The sequence below is a fragment of the Myxocyprinus asiaticus genome, chromosome 37 (assembly GCF_019703515.2).
Source record: "Myxocyprinus asiaticus isolate MX2 ecotype Aquarium Trade chromosome 37, UBuf_Myxa_2, whole genome shotgun sequence".
Lineage (NCBI taxonomy): Eukaryota > Metazoa > Chordata > Actinopteri > Cypriniformes > Catostomidae > Myxocyprinus > Myxocyprinus asiaticus.
Window position 1 is genome coordinate 27,999,488 of NC_059380.1, and position 27,322 is coordinate 28,026,809.

The 27,322-nt window shown below is 38.7% G+C and overlaps 1 protein-coding gene across 2 annotated transcripts in view; it reads right to left on the reverse strand.

The window, feature by feature from the left end:
* Positions 1-1,265: 1,265 nt before the first annotated feature.
* Positions 1,266-27,322, reverse strand: part of fam217bb (family with sequence similarity 217 member Bb) — a 30,726-nt gene continuing 4,669 nt past the window's right edge. For both annotated transcript variants that reach the window (XM_051676582.1, XM_051676581.1), the window contains exons 3-4: positions 23,862-23,929; positions 1,266-3,671 (exon numbers count right to left, since the gene is read on the reverse strand). In XM_051676582.1, coding sequence (XP_051532542.1) covers positions 2,393-3,671; positions 23,862-23,890 — 1,308 coding nt within the window. In that variant the 5' untranslated portion in view covers positions 23,891-23,929 and the 3' untranslated portion in view covers positions 1,266-2,392. The remainder of the gene's footprint in view (positions 3,672-23,861; positions 23,930-27,322) is intronic.

The following is a 27,322-nucleotide window of genomic DNA, read 5'->3' on the forward strand; positions in this document are numbered from 1 at the left end:
ACCCTAATGCCTTATCTTGAAGGTGGATAAGACCATCCAATCAGAAGGCGTCATCACGCTGGTGACGTATCGACAACTGTCATCCAATCATTTGACGTCTACTTATATCAATAGCGGGTGTTGCCGGAATATGGGAGAGGGGAAACAATAACGCGTTAAAACAGCCTGTGCTGACCTCTTCAGTTAGTACTGCACGAGCTAATGGCGACATCTAGCGGCCGTGTGCGGGACACAATGAAATAAGGTGATAACGTCAGATGATCAAACGTTATCATATTACAATCCGAATCGCGAAGTTTTTTAAAATTATCCCTTCCCAGATGTTTGCTATCAACAATATTCCTGAGTCCCATGACGCTTTGCGGGCTATAACTATAAGCGTAAACAATCGTTATGTTTTGTACTAACGCAGCATTAAACATGACAGAAACTTCAGAACAACTGATCACAGAATTATAGCGAGGCGATATTGTTCTTCCCCACCTAACTGCTAATGATTATGGGTTTGAGGATGATGGCCAAATATCGCAAATAGAAGCATTTTTGTTATTTTGTTGAGTCTTTATCCATCGATGGAAGAACCTGAGCAGACTAACCTGAAAAGCGATGTAGCCTATTAGCGCCTTCACAGCTGAAACGTTGGACATGTTTTGAGAACTGTAGATAATTGTGTTTATTTTAAAGCATATACTGAGTCTAGTCAGAACCTGAAGAGTTTGTTGTACCGAGATTATGTACTGAATATATTCAGTTCCTGAGATATTTGGTTCCAGTGGGCGGAGCATACATGATGTTCAATCGCTCAATTTTAGACTCCCAAACATTCCTTTTGCAAACAGAATAGAATAGAAGACAGGGAGCTCTGCAACAGATGGACATCGAGTCAGTCTGGGATTACATGAAGAGACAAAACAGATAGAAGGACTGTGGTAAATTCTCCAAGGAAGGATTGGTGCTGTTTTGACGGCAAATGTGGTCACACTTAATATTGATTTAGCTTTTTTTATGTTTACTGGACTTTGTATGACATTAATTGATAAATGAAAACTATTTATGGCATTATTTTTGAAGACATCCTCACAATGCATCATGTTTCACAAGTTACTAAAACTTTTGCACAGTACTGTATGTATATGTATATATATATATAAGTATGTCATGACCCATTTAAACATTAAAACAATTATGAAATAAATTAAATGTTCATTAAACAGCAACAATGAAAAAGGCAGCACACAGAAATATCAAACAATTGTTTTGGCCAATAGATACTTTAATAAATTGAACAGTATACATTTATAACTTTTAAAATGCATGTGGCAACTGACCTGAACCTGATACTTGTCCTGAGAACACAGTTAAACCTTTCAAATAAAATCTACCAACATGTAGTTGACCCTTACTTATGCCAGTTTAGTTTTATGTTCACTTGTTTACCCAACAATTTGTGCAATCAAACCAGTTACTAAGATATAGCCCTTGTGACAACTAACCTGGTCTCCCCTAGAGAACAAATATTACAGGAATAACAATTGTTTATTTATTAATCTAAAACACATTAAAACGGACCACAATAACAGATTTCAAATCACACCTGCTGACAATTGAACCTCAGTGAAATCATTTTAGAGAAAATAAAAAAACTATATTGCCATTTTAAATTACAGTGAAGAAATAATGGAAATGTTTAAAACAATTACTGGAAATACATATTTAAGGCTGCATAAATCCAATTATTTATCTTCCTTTTATAAATGTGGCACAAGTAATATATGTACAGTATGTATATACTATACAGAGAGAGAGAGAGAGAGAGAGAGAGAAACATTAACGACCATGTACATTCATGTAAGAAACCATTTGGAAAAACAAATACGTAAAAACAAACATGGGAAAATGAAAGCATGCTTAGACAGTTCTTAAATCTAAATTTAAATTGGGTTAAAACTTAATGCAGTCATAAACAGACAACATATTCTGCATAAGAAGAAGTGAAGTGTAATAAACATACATACAGTGACCCCAAAATGTATTTGGACAAATAAGCAACACTTCTCAAAAGAAAAAAGCAACACTTTCTCAAAAGAAGTTTGTTGATATATTGTTCAAAATTAAATATGAAGAATTGGACATTAGTGGAACATGTCTTGTGGATCCTCTGCTAGAACACCTGTGTAAATTTGAGGCGAACTGACCTCATACATCCACTAAAAATGACCTTAAGACCATCTGGTTAAAAAAAGTTGCAAAGAGAAAAGTTAAGTCATTTCTGAAAAAAAGTTATAGCTAGCATCCATTCATTGCAGGTGCTACTTGGTTTGTTATCTAATGCAAGGACATTCTATGCGTGGATTAAGTTTTCAGGCAACTGTATTTCACTGTAGTCCTTCTGTTATTTTGTGACAAATTCAACCCGCTTCTGCCTCCTGTTCAGCCGACAAGTAACAGAGTCTTTTGAGTTATGTAAACCACTGGAACTTATAGCACCAGTTAATTTTGAGTCCTGTTCTGTTTTATCAAAATTCTTCCTTTGCTCACTCCGTCCTCTTGCCCTATATCCAACCTCCCTTATACCCACACAGGAACGACTCCTCTGCCCTGGCCTTCTCTTTTTTACATCACCAAGACTGGCAGTACTGGCTGTAATCGCTGTACTAGAAACATGGTCAGGATTGTAGGTGGAACCAACAGGATTGCGAATGTTACCGATTGCCTGCATGCGCCTCAAGTGGCTACTCTCGCTCAGAGGGTCACTTAGTCTGTGCTCACGAGATCCGTGTCTTGCTTCAAACTGATGAGCTCTGCTCTCACTGCTGCTCCTTTTAGGTAAACCTGAGGCCTGGCCCCTCTTATCTAGAAATGGAATTAACCGTGTGTGGTGGTGGTGGTAGGCATAATAGCGGCATGATCCATTCAAGATGGGGTATAGATTCTGGCAATGTGGACAGGTACAACTTGGAAGCTGGAGAGTGGGAGCATAGGCCAAAGAGGACAGTAATGCCAAAGGAAAGGCGCGCTGGCACTGGAGGATACATTTAGGAGAGCTGAGGCTGGAAAGAGAATATGTATGAGGTCGATGCCGAACGTTTGGTATCGGGGCATTGGATTTTCTGCTGTCCTCTTGGACGGTCTGAATCTGGTGCCATTCCATTTGTAATAGGCGGTCCAGGTATCTCTCCAGGTGCCCTATGGGTTTTGGGCGAGGAATGCCTTTGCCATCTGTGTTCAAGTACACAGCTAGCTGCTTCATACTCCAAGAATTGAAAGGAGGTGGTAAGAAGTCTGGATAGCTGCCACTGGAATTGTTGCGTCCTCGACAAGCCAGTCGTAGGGGATGAAAGTCTGATGGATCTATGACCTCTGCACGTAAGTTGAGATCAGGAGGAGCGATGCGAGGCGGAAGCACTGAACATCTTTCAGAATCAGACAGGTCACTAGCACTGTCCGAGTCCTCTTCTCCTTGTTTATTTTGAAGTGTAGTGCCCTCACCATCAGTTCTGCACTCTGAGTCCTCTCTCTTCACTTTTACAGATAGAGGGTATACAGGCTTTAGACTTGAATTCTTACTGAGGTTAACTCTCTCTTTACCACCATTGCAGTTTTGTCTTTGTTGCCTTTCCTTCTGTCCATGTTTGGAAGACATATAAGATTTGATCTTGGTGTTGTGCTGCCTTAAAAAAAAAACAAAAACAAAAAAAAAACATTTTTACATTTATGAAGGGGGATATAATTAAATTTAAAACAGGTATAGACTGGCCATAGGGACCTTTCCTGGTAGACTTATGGGTCAGCTGATGAAACTAAATGTATAAACTACATAAATATACAAAATATTAAATGGAGAAAAATATTTTGCTATTGTAGTCAAGTTTCTGTTGAGTAGCACTGGTCACAGTCCCGAGATGCTCAGTCTTCTTATCTCTTCACTTATCAAAGTGATTTTTTGATCAAAAGCACTCACTGTATCAACTTGGTATATAATAAACAATCCTGTGGATTGATTAAAAGGCTATGTACCCATATTTGTGGACAGGGCAGGCCTGTCCTACAGGCGATATAAGCAGCAGCCTAGGGCCCCAATGTGCCGTGAGGGGCCCCATAAAATAGTGCTTGGTCATTAATCATATAGTAATGTGTAGTATAACACTGTAAAAAAAATCCTGTTATATTTACGGTAAAAAAACTGGCAGCTGTGGTTGTCAGAAATTCACCATCAAAAATACGGTAACCACATTTCAGGCTTTACAGGATGTAATTTTGATGCCTGTATATTTTATGGTGCATTACCATTGTTTATATTATTAAATAATACATTTAATATATTTACCTTCTGAAACTGTAAAAATCTGCTTTTCACTTTATAATGTATTGTTAATCACTGTAGTAATTACAAAAGGGCACGTGATGACATGGAGTTCATCAATAGAGGCCCTTCCTGGAGCAATGATCAATAAACATGTAGAGACAGTTCTCAGTGTCACTCACACAAACACCAAACACCATCAGGATAACACATTAAATTAAAATAATGTAATAAACATTAACTAAACTACATCAAATATAACACAGAACACCCCAATGTACATAATTATATTAAAAATAAGAAGATACATAACTATTCCCATAAAATATAATGAAATGAACTGGGTCACACAGGGAATTCTGGGAATGTCCTATTATTGTTTTTTTTACCATAACAATTATTTACCGTAAAAAGTACATGTACTCTCTTGTTAAACATAATATACATTTTTACTGTTAATTATACAGAAAATCCTACTTTATACATTAAAATTATTTTTACAAAATTTTACTGTAAAACTACATGTATTGTCTTTTTAAATATATTACATATTTTAAGGTAACTACCCATTAACCAATTAATGTTTTTTACTGTAGCATTTTTACAGTCTTTTACCGTTAAAATTACGAACATTTTTTAATGTAGATGTTTAGTTTGTGAACAAATCTTTTTGAATGCATCATTCTCGTTCACCTCCATACACTGACTCATATTTCTTGTTCAATGATGTATTTTCCTTTAGAAGCTAATGAGCTGTAGTTTGAAACCTGAGACTGCTTTGGTGGCTTGTCATGCCTGTAAAGACTGACTATATAGCATGAGCCAATAGCATTCAAGTGTGGTCTGTGAAGGAGCATATTATTGGTTTGACTCGCTGAACGAATACGCCCCTTCACTGAACTAGTACTAGTCAGCCATTTGAGTCTGAACGAGATGAGAGGTGTCGGTCATGAACGAACTGAATGTACTGGTTAACTCGTCCGTGAACGAAACAAATGACTCAGTCATCTCCTTTGTTAATGGGGATCTTCTGAATGACTGCATGAGAGGAGGCATGTCGTTCGTTCAGTTCGGCATGTGAGTCAATCGTGTTCATCAAGGAGAGAAAGGGGTGAAATGCCCTGTGAAGGAGCATATTATTGGTTGGACACACTGAACGAATACACCCCTTTACTGAACTATTCGGTCATGCCGTTTGTAAACTAGCTGAATGTACTGGTATACTGGTTCGTGAACAAACAGAATGAATTCACTCATCTCGTTCATGAATGAAGATCTGCTGCTCAAGGGTGAACGAGAGGAGGAGGACCTACATGTCGCTTGTTCAGTTCATCAATCTCATTCAACAAGAAAAGGGGCCGGATTAATTATGAATAAAAGTGAATAATGACCACACATTACAATGACATTTGGTCGTTATTGAAACTCATAATTATTTTTAGGCTAGTATTGTTTTCTTTTCTTTTTTTTATACCTTTATAAAAAGTCATGGTTAGCAGTTCAGAATATTATAGATATGCTTTGTTTTCATTTTTACGGTGGTGCAATGCTGCCACGTACTTATTATTGTTTTCACTCAGTTATGTCGTGAAAATGACATCTTTTCTTGTAATAAAAAGATATTATGTTGTAGAAACTACATCTTTTCTCATAATAACGAGATGTCATAAAAACGACATCTTTTCTCATAATAGCGAGCTATTATTTCGTAAAAACATTTTTTTTTCTCGTAATAACGAGATAGTTATGTCATTAAAACGAGATCTGTCGTTTTAGCGAGATGTTTTGAGCATCTCACAAATTAACTTAAGCTACGTATCACTTTTCATGTCCCAGCCCACCCGTGCTTACAGTTCAGTGTAGGCTACTCAGCGGTAATGAATCCTACACATAAAATTGTTTTTTGTAACATTTTGTCAAGTCAGCATGGATTTTGGGATTTTTCTCCAGAATCGCCAGGTTTTAGAGGAACATTTTCCAAAAAATTAAGCTGTACAGTGTTTTCTGAACCGTGTTAGTGTAAACTGCAGGCCAATATGTTTTGGAGTGTTCGATAAAAAGGACGAGAATATAATATTTGTTTTATAAAAAAGATATGATAGTGTAAAATCGTATTTAAAATGCTATTTTAGTGACAATTAGAAAATAATGCAAGAATTTCATCGACCACTTATCAAACAGATCATGTTACAAATGATTGCATTTGATAAATCTATTGAACACGTTTATGAGAGATTGTTCATCATTTGTGCATTTCACATCAATTATTCTTTAAACAAAGATAAAATATAAATATAAATGCAATCCAATGTTTTGTCGGGCATTTAAAGGAATAAAACTACAGAGGCATTGTAATGACAATAATAAAATATTCTTTATTAGCCACTTAATAAAGTGTGAAATTAATAAATGTTTTTAATTCAAAGCTGTTAAAGCTATATTGTATATCGATATTTCTATGCATTTTATAAATCTAAATGAACTTACTCAAAAAACATTTAAGCCTATTTGTAAGATCTATTTTATTTTTTACTAAAGATTACTCAATTCAATTTGATTTAATGTTGTTATGAAATTGAAATGCTTATGTTTTAATTTGTTTAGTGAGAATTTTTTGAGAATTACAGCTCAACAACTAATTCACAAAAGTCAAACTGTTCATATTTTGTGTTATTGTTTACTTCCACACTGTAAAATTTCTTTATGAAACAGAAAAGAAAATAAAGATTACTGATTTCAAATAACAGTGCCATGGTTATATGTTGAATTCATTTGCCGTTTTTTATATAGGCAACAGAGCAGAGCTACAACTACCAAAAAGTGCACAAAGTGATAAATTACTGTAGGAACTGTCAGTTATTAAGTGTCATAATTTAGTTATTATGAAAAAATGTATAATTTTTATGACATATCATTAACATGAGAAAAGATGTTGTTTAAACGACAAGATATCTCTCTATTACGAGAAAAGATGTCGTTTTTACATCATATCTCGTTATTACGAGAAAAGATGTAGTTTTTACAACATAGTATCTCGTTATTATGAGAAAAGATGTCATTTTTACGACATAACTGAGTGAAAAAAATAATAAGTATGTGGCAGCATTGCGCCACCGTACATTTTCAATTTATTTATAAAGCACAATAAATAAAAATTATAAAATGTTTTTTTAATTAAATAGATTTTTTTGTGGGAAAATGCTTATGATGCTGCAACACTCTGAGAGCTGATGTCTCAAATTTTAATAAAGAATAATTAGACTTGTTCTGGTCGTGAATGACTGCTTTTGGTTCAATGCAATTACTTAAAAGACGGTCATTTGGCAGCATCTACGGCCGCAAAGGCATAACTTACAGAAATGGTAAATAAACCAATCAATGAACGAATCTGAACAAATCTTTTTGGTGAACGGAATCAAAAGAATCGAGTCACTGAAATTAATTAAAATAACCACCACTAATGTTTAGAGCAACACCAATTACTTTTATTATGATACTCCCTATCGCTTAAAGTATTCCACCACATGCGTCAAGCAACAATAACATATGTGTAGACCTCATTATTTGACATACAATTCACAAAAACACAAAAAAATTTTTTTTTAAATGTATTAATTATAAGATGAGCGGGGGTCATGTGACGCCATGCGATGTTCGGACGTTTGAACGGTGACCTCTGCGCACTTTGCTAGTTTTAACACTATTAATGTCATAAACTGAGCCTGTCGGGGGCAGCCTGTGGGAGGTCAGAGACCCGCACCACCGTCCCCAGCTCCATCAGAGGGCACTAATCCCGGAAATGGTCCAGGTCTCCGCACCTCCAGCAGGCTGGCCCAGGTGCTACGCCCGCACTTGCGTCGGCGGGTGCCCTCCCCACTGAGAGGGAGAGCGGCGGGGCATTGGGATAGGGGTAGGTGTCGGCTCCCACACCCGGGGAACTGGTCTCAGTGGCTGAAGTCCTCCTTGTCTGCGTGGGGCAGGAATGGGACCTGGAGAGAGAGCAGAACGAGAGGAGATAGGGGAGGGGAATGAGAAAGGGTGAAGAGAGAGAGTGTAGGAGGGCTCTTCCGCCCTCGGGATTGCCGCCATGTGGTCCTCCGCGAGCCGGACAGCTTCCTCCAGCGACGCCGGGCGGTGGCACTGGACCCACTCCACCTTCCCTTTTGGCAGTCGATGAGTTAATTGCTCCAGTACCACCTGGTCGATAATTCCGTCGACGTCGCGGTCCCCCACTAGCAATCATCTTCGGCAGGCGTCACGGAGCCGCTGAGCGAAGGCAAACGGGCGGTCGGAACTCTCCAACTTCAAGCTCCGGAAGAGTTGATGACTTTCCTTCGGAGTGCGACCAACCCGTTGCAGGATGGCTCTCTTTAAGTCTCCGTAGGCCAGGAGGCTCGTCGCTGGCAGTTGTTGAGCCGCGAGCTGGGCTTCCCCGGACAACAGTGGGATAAGTCGAGCCGCCCATTGGCCGAGCGGCCAGCCCCAGATCTCGGCGGTCTGCTCAAACAAATTCAGGAAGGCCTCGGGGTCGTCTGCCGCCCCATTTTCTGTAATGCGGGTGGGGGTAACGGCGTATGAGTGTCCAGGGTCATGGCTAGGGACGCCCCCTGGCTGAGGAGGCTCCGGATCGCCTGCTGGTCCGGCGATCTTGATCTTGTCGGAGCTCAAGCAGTGTTTGCTGATGGCTCTGATGTAGGCCAGCAAGGGTTTGGAGGATCTCCGTCAACTGGGAGGACTCTACGGGGCGACTTCCATCCATCTTCAACCAAACTTCAATTCCCGGGTTTCGGCACCACTGTAACACTTCTCCGTGGAAGGAGGCGGCGAGAAGCAGATTTCCTGGTTCAGGTAAAGATTTTTATTTCCCTCTCTACAGCAGGAGTACACTCTTAGGGCTTTTTATGTTGTTCAGTAAGCCACTTCACAAAATAAACTCTCAACATTTACAATAATTAAGTCTTCGCTTCACACTCTGATCTCTGGTGCCCAGGCTCTCTCTCTCGTCTATCTGCTGTGTGGCTCTATTTATGCCGCTCTCCCCGTGCTCACTGAAAATAAAGACAGGTGTTAACATAATTTAACTCAGATGTAAGCGCCCTTACCGCTTTCTCTCTCTCCGGAGAGATGCTTGACCATGCCCCCGCTGCCACAGTGATCAATTCAAGGAACTTTGCACTGATGTTCCTGGCCAAATTGAGAATAGATGCTAAGGATGGCCGTAAAACATTCACATGTCCCCAGCAAGCAATGTCCTTCATAAAGTCAATGGAGTAAGTTATTTTGTGGTACTCATGTTGCGGCCAAGTGGTCCGAGTCACTGAACATTCACTTGATTGTCCGAGGAAACTGAGCGCCTTTTTTGTTTCTTTTTCCGCCTAGTGGCTGGAGTTTGTTTTGTGGTGTAACACTCCTTCGGGACAGTGTTGTGGATGAATCTGTATGTTCTTTGGGCTTATGCCTCCTATTGGTTGGAGTTTGTTTTGTGGAGTATTTCTTGCAAGTCACTGGAGTGATTGGGTCATTTGTTACACTCATGTAGCAGCCAAATTGGCCGGCTCACTGAACATTCGTTTGACTGTCCGAGGAAACTGAGTGCCTTTGTGTGTGTGTGTGTGTGTGTGTGTGTGTGTGTATGTGTGTGTGCTGGTTCCACCTAGCGGCTGGAATTTGTTTTGTGGAAGAACACACCTTCGGGACAGTTATGTGGTTGAATCTACACATTCTTTGTTTTTATTCTGCCTATTGGCTGGAATTTGTTTTATAGATTATCTTTTATTTTGTAATTCTGTCTCACAAAATTTGTATAGAAACACCAGACTTGAGCAATCCGATGACAAAGTTGTTGCGGGGGCTCTCGTAGGCATACATGGACTGTTTGAGTTTAGAGGGATGGACGCCAGTTGGCGCTGTCGTGTGCAGGGTTAATACGCACGTTTTTCTTTTTTCTGTTTGTTTTGTTCGGGGGGAAGTTTGAGGTTTGATTGTTGCACTAATGTGGGAATGTGGTCTTTATCATTTTGTTTTTGACACACAATCTATTTTTTCTCATATGTCAAAATGTCAAATGTTAATATGAGTGGATTGTCTCTCTCCACGTGGAACGTGAATGGGTTGGGGCACCCCCTAAAAAGAAGAAAGGTTATTTTTCTTCTTAAAATGTAAGAAATATGATATAGTGTTTCTTCGAGAAATGCATCTTTCTCCACAGGAAACTGAAAAATTAGGGAAGATATGGGGTGGACATGTTTTCTTTAGTGCTGGCTCAAGTAAGAGCAGGGGAGTCATTACACTGATAAGTAAGCATCTACAATACAATTTCAAATATCTCAAACCGATTAAAGATATATTAAGAAGAGTAATTATTGTTTTAGCAGAAATTCAGGGGCAAAGTCTTATTTTGGCTAATATATATGAACCTAACATTGATGATCAGGGCATTTTTATAGATCTTGAAGGGATGTTGCAAGCCGCTGGCACCCCTCATGATATAATATTGGGAGCAGACATTAATCTTTTGATGGACTCAGTCCTTGATCATAGTGAAGCAAAATTGTGCAAGCCACTTCAAAGGATGTGTAAAATCTTGGTCTTACAGATATTTGGAGACTTTTAAACCCATCTGGTAGGGACTATAAATTTTTTCATCAGTCCATAAGATTTATTCTAGAATAGATTTTTTTTTTTACATCTTAGTCCCTCATTTCATCTGTTGTTGATTGCTCAGTTGGAAACATCTTAGTCTCAGATCATGCCCTGGTGAGTTTAGAGGTGCTGCCACATATGGAGAAAAGGAAATCACATAGTTGGCTCTTTAACGTATCCCTTTTGAAAAATCCTGAATTCCAACAAATGTTAAAGGCTGAAACCAATGTTGATATGGAGACCAACTGGTCCTCAGTATCCTCTGTGGGCATGGCTTGAGAGGCACTTAAGGCTGTTCTTAGGGGCCGGATCATACAGTATGCTTCATTCACCAAAACATCTAAAGCATGAGAACTCATGAAGTTGGAAGGGAATATTAAAAGTGCCGAGGCAGAGCTGAAGTGCTGAATGTCGTCTGATGGCCTCAGAGAATTGACCCGATTGAAATACAGATATAATACTATTTTGTCGTGGAAGGTGGCGTTTTGGCTAGACAGTCATAGTTTGAGTCGGGGGACAAGGCAGGAAAAATTCTGGCTAGATATATAAAACTTTTTAAACTATAAAGTCTTTTTCTAGCATTCCCTCAGTGAAATCTGCTGGTGGTGAAATATTTACCTCAGCCATTGATATTAATAATGCTTTTAAAGAATTCTATCTTGATCTCTATAGTTCCATGTCTTCATCTACTGATGAGGATATTAGAAACTTTGTGGAACCATTAGAACTTCCTAAACTGACAGCTGAGCAAAAAAACTATCTTGATTCTGAGATAAACTTGGAGGCGTTTGGCGAGGTAATTAAGGCCTTGCCTATAGGCAAGGCTCCGGGGCCAGATGGCTTTGCCGCTGAGTTTTTTAGATCTTATGCTACAGAATTGGCTCCACATTTGCTAGAAGTTCATACGGAATCATTATAGAATGGAAAGCTTCCGCCGACCATGATGCAAGCCTGGATCAGTCTGATTCTTTTTTTTTTTTTTTTTTTTTTTTACAACATTATTTATTGAATCCAAGACAGACAAAAATAAATGTAACCACAAAATTATACATTAGGAAACAACTTATAACCCTTTATAACCACTCACGAAATGAGGGTGCATCAGTTGACTTCCAACCCCTAAGGATTAGCAGTCTGCCAATCATCACGCTGGTTAGGACCCAGCTTTTCATATATTTATCTCCTATATTCAGGACCCCTCCATCACCCAAAATACAAAGTCTGGGGCAAAATGAAAACTGAGTGTCCAGTATGTCACACACAAAATGCTGGATCCTCAACCAAAATTCCTGAATCTTAATACAACCCCAAAAAACATGGGTTGTGTCCCCGTCTTCTGACTGGCATCGCCAGCAGGTGGGTGAGTCTTTAAGACCAAGCCTATACAATCTAGAGGGGGTCCAGTAGAACCGATGCAAAATCTTAAATTGCATCAGACGGATCCTTGCATCTCAAGATGCAGACCTGATGCTTTTTAGGATCCTAGCCCACTCTCCCTCCTCCAATACCAAGTTTAAATATTTCTCCCATAATCTCTTGAGAGAAGACAAAGCTCCATCCCCCAGACTCTGAATTAACAGGGAGTAATACACAGAAGCTTCATGACCTTTCCCATAAGCAGTAATCACCATTTCCAAAGTATCTGCTGCTTTAGGGGGGTGTACACCACTCCCAAAAACAGTACAGAGCAGGTGGCGCAGCTGTAAAAACCTAAAGAACTGGGATTTAGGAATCTTAAAATGTTGAACCAAATTATCAAAAGATCTCAGTACTCCACTCTCATATAGGTCACCGAGTGTAGCAACCCCCCTCCCGATCCACTCTGACCAACAAAAAGGGGACTTATTAATATGTAATTTAGGGTTCAGCCATATGCTTGAGGCAACATTTAAATAAATGTCCGAATTAAACACTCTGGACACTTTAGTCCATACCACATGCAAATGTGAAATAATGGGGTGTGACTTAAGTTCTCTGATTAGTTTGATCGAAAGGCTTTGCAATGACGAAATAGGGGCAACAACTTCTTGTTCAATAAGAAACCAGGGAGGGGCTCTCTCGGGTGGAAGCGACCAATGAGCCAAATGTCTGAGACCGAATGCATAATAATAAAACAAAATCTTGGGTAGGCCTAACCCACCTTTGTCAATCGGCCTATGTAACTTATTGAAATTTAACCTGGCACGCTTACCATTCCAAATGAAGGACTTCGCTATGCTATTAAATTGCTTGAAATAAGAGAGGGGGACATCTATAGGGAGAGATTGTAACAGGTAGTTGAATTTTCGATAACAATTCATTTTAATTACATTAACCCTCCCAATCATCGATAAGTGTAATGAAGCCCACCTGTTCACATCTTAACTCTGTCTAAATCAGACAAATTTGCTGGGAATAAAATTCCCAAATACTTAATGCCCTGTTTGGGCAACTGGAAGGCGCCCGGCTGGAAGGCCGTTACTGGACAGTATGCTGTCAAAGCCAAAGCTTCGGATTTAGACCAATTGACTTTGTATCCTGAGAACTTGGAAAAGGAATTCATAATTCTTTGGAGGCATGGCATAGATCGAGTGGGGTCGGAGACAAATAATAAAATATAATCTGCGTAAAGCAGAAGCTTATGCGCCACACCTCCCTCAATCACCCCTGGAAAATCATCCTCCTTTCTTATCGTGGCTGCTAATGGTTCCAGGGCAAGACAGAACAATAATGGGGAAAGAGGGCAACCCTGCCGAGTGCCCCTATTCAGAGTAAAATAATCTGAAATTAATCAATTTGTTTGTACCGCTGCTACAGGGTGTTTATAAAGTAACTTAATCCAACAAATAAATGTACTCCCGAACCCATACATTTCCAAAATCTTAAAAAGATAATCCCATTCTACCATATCAAACGCCTTTTCGGCATCAAGTGAGATGGCAGTGACCGGAGACTGATCATACGCTACTGACCACATGATATTGATGAGACGCCTGATGTTATCAAAGAGCTGCGGCCCTGAATAAACTCTACCTGATCTATATGTATAAGAGATGTCATAACCTTACTTAATCAGTTAGCCAAAATTTTTGACATCTAGTTGGATCAGTGAGATTGGACGGTAAATTTTACACTCACTTGGATCTTTGTCCTTTTTAAGAATCAGACTGATCCGGGCTTGTGTCATGGTTGGAGGAAGCTTTCCATTCTTTAATGATTCAGTATAAACTTCTAACAAAATGGAGCCAGTTCTGTAGCATAAGATCTAAAAAATTCTGCGGCAAAACCATCTGGCCCCGGATCCTTGCCAGTAGGTAGGGACTTAATTACCTCGTTAAGCTCCTCCAAGGTTATCTCAGAATCGAGAGCATTTTTTTGCTCAGTCTTCAGTTTAGGAAGATCTTATGGTTCCACAAAGTTTCTAATATCTTCATCAGTAGATGAAGACATGGAACTATAAAGATCAAGATAGAATTCTTTAAAGGCATTATTAATACCAATGGCTGAGGTAAAAATTTCACCACCAGCAGATTTCATTGAGGGAATGATAGAAAAAGACTCTCTCTGCTTTATATATCTAGCCAAAAGCTTCCCTGCTTTGTCCCCCGACTCAAAGTATGACTGTCTTGCCCTGAATAACCAAAACTCCACTTTCTGCGACAAAATAGTATTATATCTATATTTCAATCAGGTCAATTCTCTGAGGCCATCAGATGACATACGGTGCTTCAGCTCTGCCTCTGCACTTTTAATATTTCCTTCCAACTCCACGAGTTCTCGTGCTTTGGATTTTTTGATGAATGAGGCATACTGTATGATCTGACCCCTAAGAACCGCCTTAAGTGCCTCCCAAGCCACGCCCACAGAGGATACCGAGGACCAGTTGGTCTCCATATAAACACTGGTTTCAGTCTTTAACATTTGTTGGAAATCAGGATTTTGCAAAAGGGATACATTAAGGCGCCAACTATATGATTTCTTTTTCTCTTTCAGAGACTAAAATGTTTCCAATTGAGCAATCAACAACAGATGAAATGAGGGATTTGGATATAAAAAAAAAAAAAAATCTGTTCTAGAATAAATCTTATGGACTGATGAAAAAAAATGTATAGTCTCTACCAGATGGGTTCAAAAGTCTCCAAATATCTGTAAGACCAAGATTTTTACACATCCTGTGAAGCGTCAGTGTTGCTTTAGGGAGCTTACACACTTTTGCTTCACTATGATCAAGGACTGAGTCCATCAAAAGATTAAAGTCTCCTCCCAAAATTATATCATGAGGGGTGCCAGCGGCTTGCAACATCCCTTCAAGATCTATAAAAAAAGTCCTGATCATCAGTGTTAGGTGCGTAAATATTAGCCAAAATCAGACTTTGCCCCTGAATTTCTGCTAAAACTATAATGACTCTTCCTAATTTATCATTAAACTGTTTGAGAAATTTGAATTGTAAAAGTTTATTTACCAATATAATGACTCCTTTGCTCTTACTTGAGCCAACACTAAAGAAAACATGTCCACCCCATATCTTCCCAAATTTTTCAGCTTCCTGAAGAAAGACTATTTCATATTTCTTATGTATAAGGAAATAAATAACCTTCCTTCTTTTTATGGGGTGCCCCAACCCATTCACATTCCACGTGGAGAGAGATAGTACACTCATATTAACATTTGACATTTTGATGTAGTAGAAAAAATAAATTGTGTGCCAAAAACAAAATTATGAAGACCACATTTCAACATTAACGCAACAATAAAACCGAACTTCCCCCCGAGCAAAACAAACAGAAAAAAGAAAAACGTGCGCATTAACCCCGCGCACGACAGCGCCAACCGGCGTCAATCCCTTTAAACTCAAAGAGTCCATGTACGCCTACGAGAGCCCCCGCGACAACTTTGCCATCAGATTGCTCAATTTTGCTTCACAAATTTTTAAGGCAAAATTACATAACATCAAATATTTTGTAAAACAAACCCCAGCCAATAGGCAGAATAAACACAAAGAATGAGTAGACTCATTCACAGAACTGTCTCGAAGGTGTGTTCCTTCACAAAACAAATTCCAGCCGATATAAAGCCGTTCAGTTTCCTCGGACAGACAAACGAATCTTCAGTGAGCCAGCTGATGAGTGCAGCAGATGACATAATCATTCCAATGTCCCACGAAAATACTCCACAAATCATACTCCAGCCAACAGGAGGCGTAAGCACAAGGAACTGACAGATTCATCCATAACTGTCCCGAAGTAATGTTATTTAATAAAACATGCTCCGATCACTAGGTGGAACCAGCACAAAAGGAAATGAAACACGCATCCCGGTTCCTCGGATAGTCAAGAGTCAATTCACTCAGTGGCCGCATCAAAGTATATCCCATGATTTACACAGTCCACCAACTTTATAAAAGACATCCTTTGTGTGGGCATATAGATATTTTGCAGTCATCCGTTCATTGTAAAAGTGATCTTCTGTCAATGCAGAAGTTTCTTTAAGGAAAAGTGTTAATCCACAACGCAAAAGGAAACAAAAATGGCACCCAGCTTCCTCCGAAAGCCAGAGTATGTACATTGAGTCAATCCACTCACAAGAAAAACACCCAATGGTTACTCACCCATTGTTTCAATAAAAGACATTGCCTGATTGGGACATATAAATACTTTGCTGCCGTCCTTAGTGTTTATTCTCAGTCTGGCTGGAAACATCAGAGCAAAAGTGATCTTCCACTGATGTAAGAGTTTCTTGCATTCCCTAAACCAATCGCGTTTCTCTCGTCGAGTTCGCAATGTCCGGGAACAAGAAAATATTGTAATTCTTCCAAGAAAGCTTTCCTGTGCTCCTCGCCTGGCGCAACGAGATCTTTATCAGATGATCTAAAAAATTTGGCCAGAATCAATCGGGGCCTTCCTCCCTCAGCAGATCTGTGAGCTGGGACTCTGTGAGCTCGCTCGATTTCCAGTTTGTGGCCTGTTATGTTGAGCAGACTCGGGAAAAGCTCCTCTAGGAATTTCACCATATCTCTGCCCTCCTCATGCTCAGGAATTCCAACAATTCGAATGTTATTCCTGTGGCTTCTATTCTCAAGATCTACAAGCTTTTCAAGAACACGTTCCAAATCAACTTTGGTCGCAGGCGGATTAGCGGCTAATTCCCTCTCTGATGACTCCAAAAAATCGATTTGTTTTTCAACATCTGTCACTCTTGTGACTAGCTCAGAGAATGTTTTTTTTTCCATCACCCTAATCAATCGACGTATTACAGCGAGATCCTCCAAGTCCGCAAGTACCTTCGTCAACTGGATTCCTTCTCCCGCCGCACCATCCAAATCGAGTCCCCGGTCCACAGGCCTGTCTGGGACCGGGGATCTTGAACCCGTAAGTGTCTTTTAATGTCTCCAGAGCCCGAGAATTTTGACTTCTTTGCCATGTTTACCTCAAACAGTAAATTTGTAACTGGGTGTATCGAATTTCACCAGATTATATCATGAAAATAATTTTAAAAAAATTAGCAAAGTGCGCAGAGCTGTCTCTCACACATCTGCCCTTCGCATGGCGTCACGGTACTCTCCGATCAGTCTAATTCTTAAAAAGGACAAAGATCCAAGCAAGTGTAAGAGTTACCATCCAATTTCCCTGATCCAGCTAGACGTTAAAATACTGTCAAAAATTTTGGCTAACCGATTAAGTAAAGTTATGACATGTCTTATACATATAGATCAGGTGGGGTTTATTCGAGGCTGTAGCTCTTCTGATAACATTAGGCGTTTCATCAATATCGTGTGGTCAGTGGCGAATGATCAGACTCCGGTCGCTGCCATCTCACTTGACGCTGAAAAGGCATTTGTTATGGTAGAATGGAATTATCTTTAAGATTTTGGAAATGTACGGGTTCGGGAATAGTTTTATTGTTTGGATTAAGCTACTTTATAGACACCCGGTAGCGGCAATAAAAACTAATGGATTACTTAAGCAGCCGCGATAAGTATGGAGGATGATTTTCCAGGGGTAGTGGCGGTAGGTGTGGCGTATAAGCTTTTGCTTTACGCAGATGATATTTTATTATTCGTCTCTGACCTTACTAGATCTATGCCTTGCCTCCACAGAATTATTCATTCCTTTTCTAAGTTCTCGGGATACAGAGTTAATTGGTCTAAATCTGAAGTTTTGGCTCTGACAGCGTACTGCCCGGTAATGGCTTTTTAGCTGGGCACCTTCCAGTGGCCCAAACAGGGCATTAAGTATTTGGGTATTTTATTCCCAGCAAATTTGTGTGATTTAGTTAAGAGTTAATTTTGATCCCTTAATAAAATGTTTTCGAATGATGTGAACAGGTGGGCTTCATTACACTTATCGATGATTGGGAGGGTTAATGTAATTAAAATGAATTGTTATCGAAAATTCAACTACCTGTTACAATCTCTCCCTATAGATGTCCCCCTCTCTTATTTCAAGCAATTTAATAGCATAGCGAAGTCCTTTATTTGGAATGGTAAACGTCCCAGATTACATTTCAGTAAGCTGCATAGGCCGACTGACAAAGGTGGGCTAGGCCTACCCAAGATTTTGTTATTATTATCATGCATTCGGTCTCAGACATTTGGCTCATTGGACACTTCCACCTGAGAGAGCCCTATTGAACAGGAAGTTCTTGCCCCTATTTCGGCACTGCAAAGCCTTTCTATCAAACTAATAAGAGAAGTTAAGTTACACCCTTTATCTCGCATTTGCACTCGGTATGGACAAAAGTGTCCAGAGTGTTTAATTCTGACATTTATTTAAATGTTGCCTCGAGCATATGGCTGAACCCAAAATTATGTATTAATAAGTCACGTTTCTGCTGGACAGAGTGGATTGTGAGGGAGGTTAATACATTTGGTGACCTATATGAGAGTGGTGAGATCCTTTGAAAATTTGGTTCAACATTTTGGGATTCCCAGATCTCAGTTCTATAGGTATTGTGCCACCAGCTGCGCCACCTGCTCTGTACTATTTTTGGGAGTAGAATATACTCCCATAAAGTGGCAGATACTCTGGGAGTGGTGATTACTGCCTTTGGAAAAGGTCATGAGGCATCAGTGTATTACTCCCTGCTAATTCAGAGTCTGGGGGATGGAGCTTCAACTTCTATCAAGAGATTATGGGAGAAAGATTTAAACTTGGTATTGGAGGAGGGAGTGTGCGCTAGGATTCTAAAAAAACGTCAAGTCTGCATCTAGAGATGCAAGGGTGCGCCTTATGCAATTCAAGATTTTACATCGATTCTATTGGACCTCCTCTAGATTGTATAGGCTTGTTCTTAAAGACACACCCACCTGCTGGTGATGCCAATCAGAAGATGGAGATCCAACCCATGTTTTTTGATGGTTGAAGGTTCAGAGTTTTATATGTGATGTATTGGGCACTCAAATTTAATTTGGCCCCAGACTCTGTATTTTAGGCGATGGGGCAGTCATCAATATAGGGAATAAACACATAAAAAATTGGGTCCTAACCAGTTGTCATGATCACCAGACAAATTGTTTTAAGGGGATGGAAGTTGGCTGGAGCACCCCCATTTCAGGAGTGGTGCTCAGAGATGGGGAGGGTGGCGGCTTTCAAAGAAGGCTCATATAGAAGACTGGGGAATTTAGACTTGTTTGTGGGGAAATGGGGCAAATATTTGGCATTCTTCGAGGGCTCTCAGGGAGGGGCATTGGAGAGAGAGGTATAGTCGTTAATGTGTGTGATTATTATATATATATATTTTTTTTTGTGTGTGTGTGTGTGTGTGTGTGTGTGTGTGTGTGTGTGTGTGTGTGTGTGTGAATAAACTCATATGTGACCACAGGAATGTTTGTTGAGGCTCAGGATGGGGTTGGGGATTGGGAGGAGGAAGGGTAATAGTGGGGGTTAAATGTTAATTCTGTGTATATATGTTTTGCTTTTCTTTGTTTAATGTATGAATCAATAGAAAATGTTAATCACAAAAAGTATAAGATGAGCTCTGAATAATAACAAAATCACAAATAACTGCAAGTTATACAACAAATAAAACAACACCAGTGTACATAAAATCGGCAAACAGTACAGCTATAAGCACTACACCGTAATCTGCATAGTTTATTCAGACCGCACTGCATTACTTGTCATTTAAATGCCGCTTCGTGTCACAGAATTATTAGACACAGATTGCATGCCTTGCTGAATAATGCTCACGCCTGACAGAAATGCAAAAATAAATCATGAAAATATTTAGTCTTACTTTGTTTAACAGATGGTATGAAACTTGGCTTGTCATGTTTTGTCAAGAATAATCTGAGGAAGGAATTCAAACTGCAGATATAAAGACGCACAAAGTGAAAATATTAGCAATTAAAATGTAAATAACCAAACTATTCTATCTGCAAAAATCTACTTTCCAAGAGTTATGTGTTTATACTTTATATATATTTATATTTGTTTATATGCCCTATTTAAATATTATTTTATTTATCATTTATTTTATTTCAAAATTGCTCTACTTGATTTTTGCTGATGTTTTAACTTTTATTCACTTTTGCACATATTCTGGGGAAAGAATTGTTGATTTAGATTTTTTTGCACTAAAACATTTACACAAAGTTACGTGGGTAGTTGACATTACAATTTCAAGCATTGTCAGCAGTGTCCTGCGGTGTAACATACCTTTTTCATCTAAAACTGTGTACTCTAATTATAATACTTGCTGTTTCTATGCTGTTTCTTTTTCTCTAAAAAAAAAGTTGAAAGGTGATTATAATAGTGAAAAGACTTGAAGAAAATGTTGACTTGTTACAGTACCTACAGTTGAAGTCAGAAGTTTACATACACCTTAGCCAAATACATTTAAACACAATTCCAGACATTTAATCGTAGAAAACATTCCCTGTCTTAGGTCAGTTAGGATCACTACTTTATTTTAAGAATGTGAAATGTCAGAATAATAGTAGAGAGAATGATTTATTTCAGCTTTTATTTCTTTCATCACATTCCCAAGTTTACATACACTTTGTTAGTATTTGGTAGCATTGCCTTTAAATTGTTTAACTTAGGTCAAACATTTTGGGTAGCTTTCCACAAACTTCTCAAAATAAGTTGCTGGAATTTGGGCCCATTCCTCCAGACAGAACTGGTATAACTGAGTCAGGTTTGTAGGCCTCCTTGCTCGCACATGCTTTTTCAGTTCTGCCCACAAATTTTATATCGGATTGAGGTCAGGGCATTGTGATGGCCACTCCAATACCTTGACTTTGTTGCCCTGAAGCCATTTTGCCACAACACTGGAGGTATGCTTGGAGTCATTGTCCATTTGGAAGACCCATTTGCAACCGAGCTGTGTTACTTCAATATATCCACATAATTTTCCTTCCTAATGATGCCTTCTATTTTGTGACATGCACCAGTCCCTCCTGCAGCAAAGCAACCCCACAACATGATGCTGCCACCCCCATGCTTCACGGTTGGGATGGTGTTCTTTGGCTTGCAAGCCTCACCCTTTTTCCTCCAAACATGACAATGGTCATTATGGCCAAACAGTTACATTTTTGTTTCATCAGACCAGAGGACATTTCTCCAAAAAGTAAGATCTTTGTCCCCATGTGCACTTGCAAACTGTAGTCTGGCTTTTTTATGGCAGTTTTGGAGCAGCCATTCAGGTTATATCGATATGGGACTCGTTTTACTGTGGATACAGATACTTGTCTACCTGTTTCCTCCAGCATCTTCACAAGGTCCTTTGCTGTTGTTCTGGGATTGTTTAGCACTTTTCACACCAAACTATGTTCATCTCTAGGAGACAGAATGTGTCTCCTTCCTGAGTGGTATGATGGCTGAGTGGTCTCATGGTGTTTATACTTGCATACTATTGTTTGCACAGATGAACGTGGTTCCTTCAGGTGTTTGGAAATTGCTCCCAAGGATGAACCAGACTTGTGGAGGTCCACATTTTTTTTTTTTTTTTTTTTTCTGAGGTCTTGGCTTATTTCTTTTGATTTTCCCATGATGTCAAGCAAAGAGGTCCTGAATTTGAAGGTAGGCCTTAAAATACGTCCACAGGTTCACCTCCAATTGACTCCAATTAGCCAATTAGCCTATCAGAAGCTAATTGCCTAAAGGCTTGACATCATTTTCCAAGCTGCTTAAAGGCACAGTTAACTTAGTGTATGTAAACTTCTGACCCACTGGAACTGTGATAGTCAATTAAAAGTGAAACAATCTGTCTGTAAACAATTGTTGGAAAACTTACTTGTGACATACACAAAGTAGATGTACTAAACGACTTGCCAAACTATAGTTTGCTAATATGAAATCTGTGGAGTGGTTAGAAAATGAGTTTTAATGACTTCAACCTAAGTGTATGTAAACTTCTGACTTCAACTGTAAAATACACTTCCCCTTAAACATTCATGTACATCCTCATGTTGGGAAAAAAAGTATATATTTCTTTTTTGTGTGAATATCGTCAATAGGCTAAAAAAACATTTGAGCTAATTTTTGAAGCCATATCGCCCTGCCCTAGTTTACCTCTTTAAAACCTGTTTTAAGTAATATGACAACATTTATTCTTTACAGTATTATTGCTTTGCTGGATTGTCATATTAGATTTGTACAACTATTTATTATGCTGATTTCTGTTTTTCTCACAGAAACCATACAGAATCCTCACATGTACAGTCTTTACTTCACAATATACTTTTGGACTGTACTCCGGAGTAGCTTCAATTCTTTCTAAAAGAAGAATTGGGCGAGTTGGTTTACAACCAGTCCTTTTATGTACAAAAAATATCAGTATAATACATTATAGACTTACAGTCTCTTCAACTGCATGCGATTTATGAAGCCATATAAAGGTCTTCGATCACATCTCATATTCACAGCTTGTGCTTTGTGGAGTTTGCTGTCAACTGATTTTTGAAAGATGCTTTTTTTCAATGTTTTGTCTGTATAATGATATCAAAACACTTTAAACAACAGTACAACCCACCAAAAAGACCCCTGTCAAAAACCAAATATTGCACTGTGAAAAAGGTCCATGGCTGCTTGGCCCCCAATGATTGCCGCTTGCGGCTATATTTATTATTATTATTATAAATTGTGTAATTTAATTGTGGTGCCTTTCCATATAAAACAGCTGATTAAGACATATCAAAGGTGGCACAATTATTTGTATTTTAATCATAATGTGATTCATATAGTGGGGTGGGGGATTGTTCACCAGGGCCTCGTTTCCCGATAACGATCAATCATAGCTCTTAAGAGTGTTCTCTACGTAAAAAGTTTAAATTGTAATACGATTATGCGACTGCTTAGTACCAGCTACATGGTTCTGCAAATTTGTGTAAGTAATTTGATTTATGCCTATTTATTTGATCTTACATATATTTTACATTTTTATTTAATTTAATTTATCTGTTTTATGCCTTCATTTTAAATTATATACTGTATTATTATATATTAGATAACAAAAATAGGCCTATGTAGGCTAATTGATGTAAGTAGACCTATATAATTATATTTAAATATAAATGAACAAAATAAAAAATTGAAGTATCATGGTCACATTGTAAACTACTGCATAAAGTCTGAGAATCTCAACATTAACTGTGTTAAATTGTATTAAGTGTAATTTTGCGATTGTCCTGTAGGTGTCTGCATAAGTCTATGTCCTAATGATGCTCTTAGCGCTCTACCATTACTCCACAGCATTCGTCAACATATTACCATTTTCAAGTACTACTTAAGTTACGATGCTTTTGGGAAACAGCCCTTAATTCTAAGATGATTTGTACGGTCGTTTCTAAGATCTACTTAGGCTTACTATGCTTTTGGGAAATGAGGCACTGTCTGTAATTATAGGCTGGCATAGGTCACGGGTTGTTTTGTAGTTCCAGTTCATCCCTGAAAAAATATATTTAAATTGATCGTATCAGATAGATACTGGTCTAACCTGTCTGTGGGGTCCTCCATGATCGACATTTTATTAGGTCTTGTCCTTCTTAACCTTTGATGAGAGTCCTGTAGACATGAAGGAAACAGCACTTACTGCACACCCATTATAACCTTAAGATCTGTTCTGCCCTGTAAAATTGCAATGCAGTAACTACATATTTTGTCAAAATTGAGCAATAACCGAAATTGGATCTCATAGACCAGGGGGTTTCAAACATGAATCTGGGACCCCCAGGGGCCACCAAAGGGGTGCTAGGTGGTCCACAAAAAAAGTCAGAGAACAATTTTTTATTTTAATTATATCTTGTGGCTTCAGAAAAATGGCATTATGAAAAATAATTATTTAATTTTGTCTTTATGATATCTTGCTTACTGTTTTTTCCTCACACGACATAAATGAGTCTTTGTACATGAAAATATATAGATGCCTTTATATTTTAAAAAGGGTGTCCTTAACATCAAAAAGTTTGAAAACCCCCATCATTGACTATTATCTATTCTGTGATAGACAGGTTTGGCTCAACATACTATGCTCACACTGAGAGAAACAGAGTAAGAATAGTATATTTTAAATGAGTTTGGCCAGACAATCAAAAACTTTGAAGCCATTTTTCAGTGTTGGTGTAGTTACAGTGATTTGGCTTTGTAGAGCAGTAGGGTACAACGGGGCTAAAGGTCCCCAGGGTAAAAGGCACCTTTGATTTTATTTTCTCCCAAAACACTAAATAGCATCAAAAACTACCACAGTTTCATCATTGTGTGTAATGTCTATGTCACAGCTCAAGTGAGTTTGTTGGTTTGCTCTGTGTGTTTTGTTATTTTCTCTCCCTCATGTCTTATACATGATCAGTGTTCCATGGGAATTAGTGATCATGCCACTAATTAGTGTGCTAGCAGCACATGGTTCTCCACTGATTCACTCCTTACTTATGCCCTTCGTGTTCTCAGTATCTTTGCTAGATTGTTGTTTGATGTGAAGTACTTACCTCACTCTCACTGCCTAGTTGGTCCTGTTTCGTGTATCTGTTTGGTTGGCCATCTCTGCCCACATGTCAGGAGTGTGGTTGCCTTCCAGTCTGCTGTACGCTTGTTCTCTGTGCTCATGAGTCTTCAACAGAGGATTCCTCGTCTATGCCCGTGTGTTGGGACAGTGATTGCCTTCCAGTCTGCTATTCACGGATTTGTCCATTGCGCGGCCACGGCACGCACGCATCCACAAACTTCTCCCCGCTACTGCAGCCAGTGCTGGGATCCTCAGTCTTCGCCAGCACAGTTGAAGTGAATATTTATTAGTGTTGGGTTCGAGTCCACCTTAGTCGAGTCCGAGTCAAGTCCTAGTCTTTAAACAATCGAGTCCAAGTCCGAGTCCAAAAGGGGCAAGTCGGACTCAAGACCAAGTGCATAACAGGCCAAGTCCGAGTCGAGTCCAAATTAATCCGTTCATGAATCTGAATTAAAATTGTAACCGTAAACTCAACATCAATATTTTAAGCTTATTTTAAACAAGAAAAACAGTTTGTCAATATAAATGTAACAAAAACACCTCTGTTGCATTTCATATATATATTTTATGATTAGTGTCCTGCTGAATAGACTTCAAAGTAGTTTCAGAATGAAAGCATATGCTTTAGGTGTATGAAGACAAAACTGACCTTCAACACACTTCTTATTGCGTTCTGTTGACATTTCAATTATTTGTTGCTTTTTCCCCTCCACCCAAACATAGACTAAAGAATGTGAAAGCTGCGTTAGTCATTACAACCAAGGTTATATTTCGAATTTTATTTAATTTTTTATTTCTACTTAATGTGTCAATTCAATTTAATTTCGTTTTATTTAAAATGATCCCTATCTAAAGAAATAATAGTCTATACTGAGATTTCTTTCTGAATGTTTTTTCTCTATCTGCTGACTGATCTGGGAAAATAGAGTATATATAAATGAGTCCACACAGTAGTAATTAGCACTCGCTGAGAAGTTACGACCCACGATTTGACTGCAAATGCTACATTCAAAAACACTGGAAAAGCCCACTGATAATATTAGGGCCATGTCGTCACGGACATGATTTACTAGTTAATTTGCGGGAAACTGCACAGTGCAGGGCAGTTCTGCGTGCTGCTCATGTACCTAAATCCCTAATGCGTCCGTGTGCGTCTTGCAGGAGCTGCCGCAGAACCTAAAAAATAATAATTGATATTTGCTTGAGCGACAGATGTGTTGGTCTGCAATCAGTCTGAAATCTTTAAATACCAACCAAAGAAAATGTCATTGAACTCTTCTTTAACCAAAAAAACATGGAGAATAATAATCGAGTCATAAATTTAACAGAATTGTCCTTCAAAAGTGTCAGAGATGTAGGCTAAAAAAAGACGTGCATAAGTTACTCGATGGTTTACAATAAAAATAAATAAAAATAAACATTTAAAATAAAAACGTCATAACCAACTAAATTCATCTTGTAACATGAAGTTTAGCTCCATACACTAACTCTGTCATCGAATAATACATTTATTTTATAGTCTATAATTAAATTACAAACAAAACATTTCACTGCCCAAAATATCCTAATATTATATTGTGCATGGTTGAATGTTGTGAATGGTGGCAAATGCTGTAAAAGAATGTATTTTAAGCAGCTCGTCAATGCTTTGAAAATAGTCAATCGGTAATAAATAGGTGCGGTTTATATGTTTAGAGTTGCTGTCTGCTTTAGCAATAACGCTTTTTTCCCCCTGACTATTTAAAAAGTTACACAGTTAATTCATCAAGCTATTATGGACATGTGTAGATGCATTTTGCCTAAAAGACTTAATATCCAATATTAATACTATTTTTATTTCGATCTGCAGTTTTTAATAAACTGTGAGAAACATGATGTGGGTGACTTGACTCAAAGAAGTTCTTGATTTTAAGTTTTTAACCACGATGAAACCACAATGCGAGCACCATCTTGGCTGCACAAAAGCCACATGCAATTTGACCAGTTGTCAGGTCTCGTGTCGTGTGAAACTGCCTTGTTTAGTTTCTATTAAATTGGATACATACCCATCTTTATGTTTTCGTCGTGCCAGTCACCTCAGTAGTCGATGTTATACAGTAGTCTCTGTAGTAACATTCAAGCATATTGGTTGACTGATGAGTGTGCCTGTGCATGTGCGTATGTGTGTGTGCGTGTGTTTGCTTAAACACAGTGAAACAACTCTGGCTATGACTATGACTTCAGTGGCTAATACAGCTGCATGCAGACAGGGACGTGTTCATTAATTTCTGTTTTGTTATTTATTTATTTTATTTTTTCATTGTATCACAAATGTCATGGACTCGGAAAAAAATCTCGAGTCCCAAAGGCTCGAGTCCGAGTCAAGTCCGAGTAAAAAAGAATCCAAGTCTGTGACAAGTCCAAGTCCATTAAAATTGGACTCATGACTGACTCGAGTCCGAGTCCAAACTCGAGCA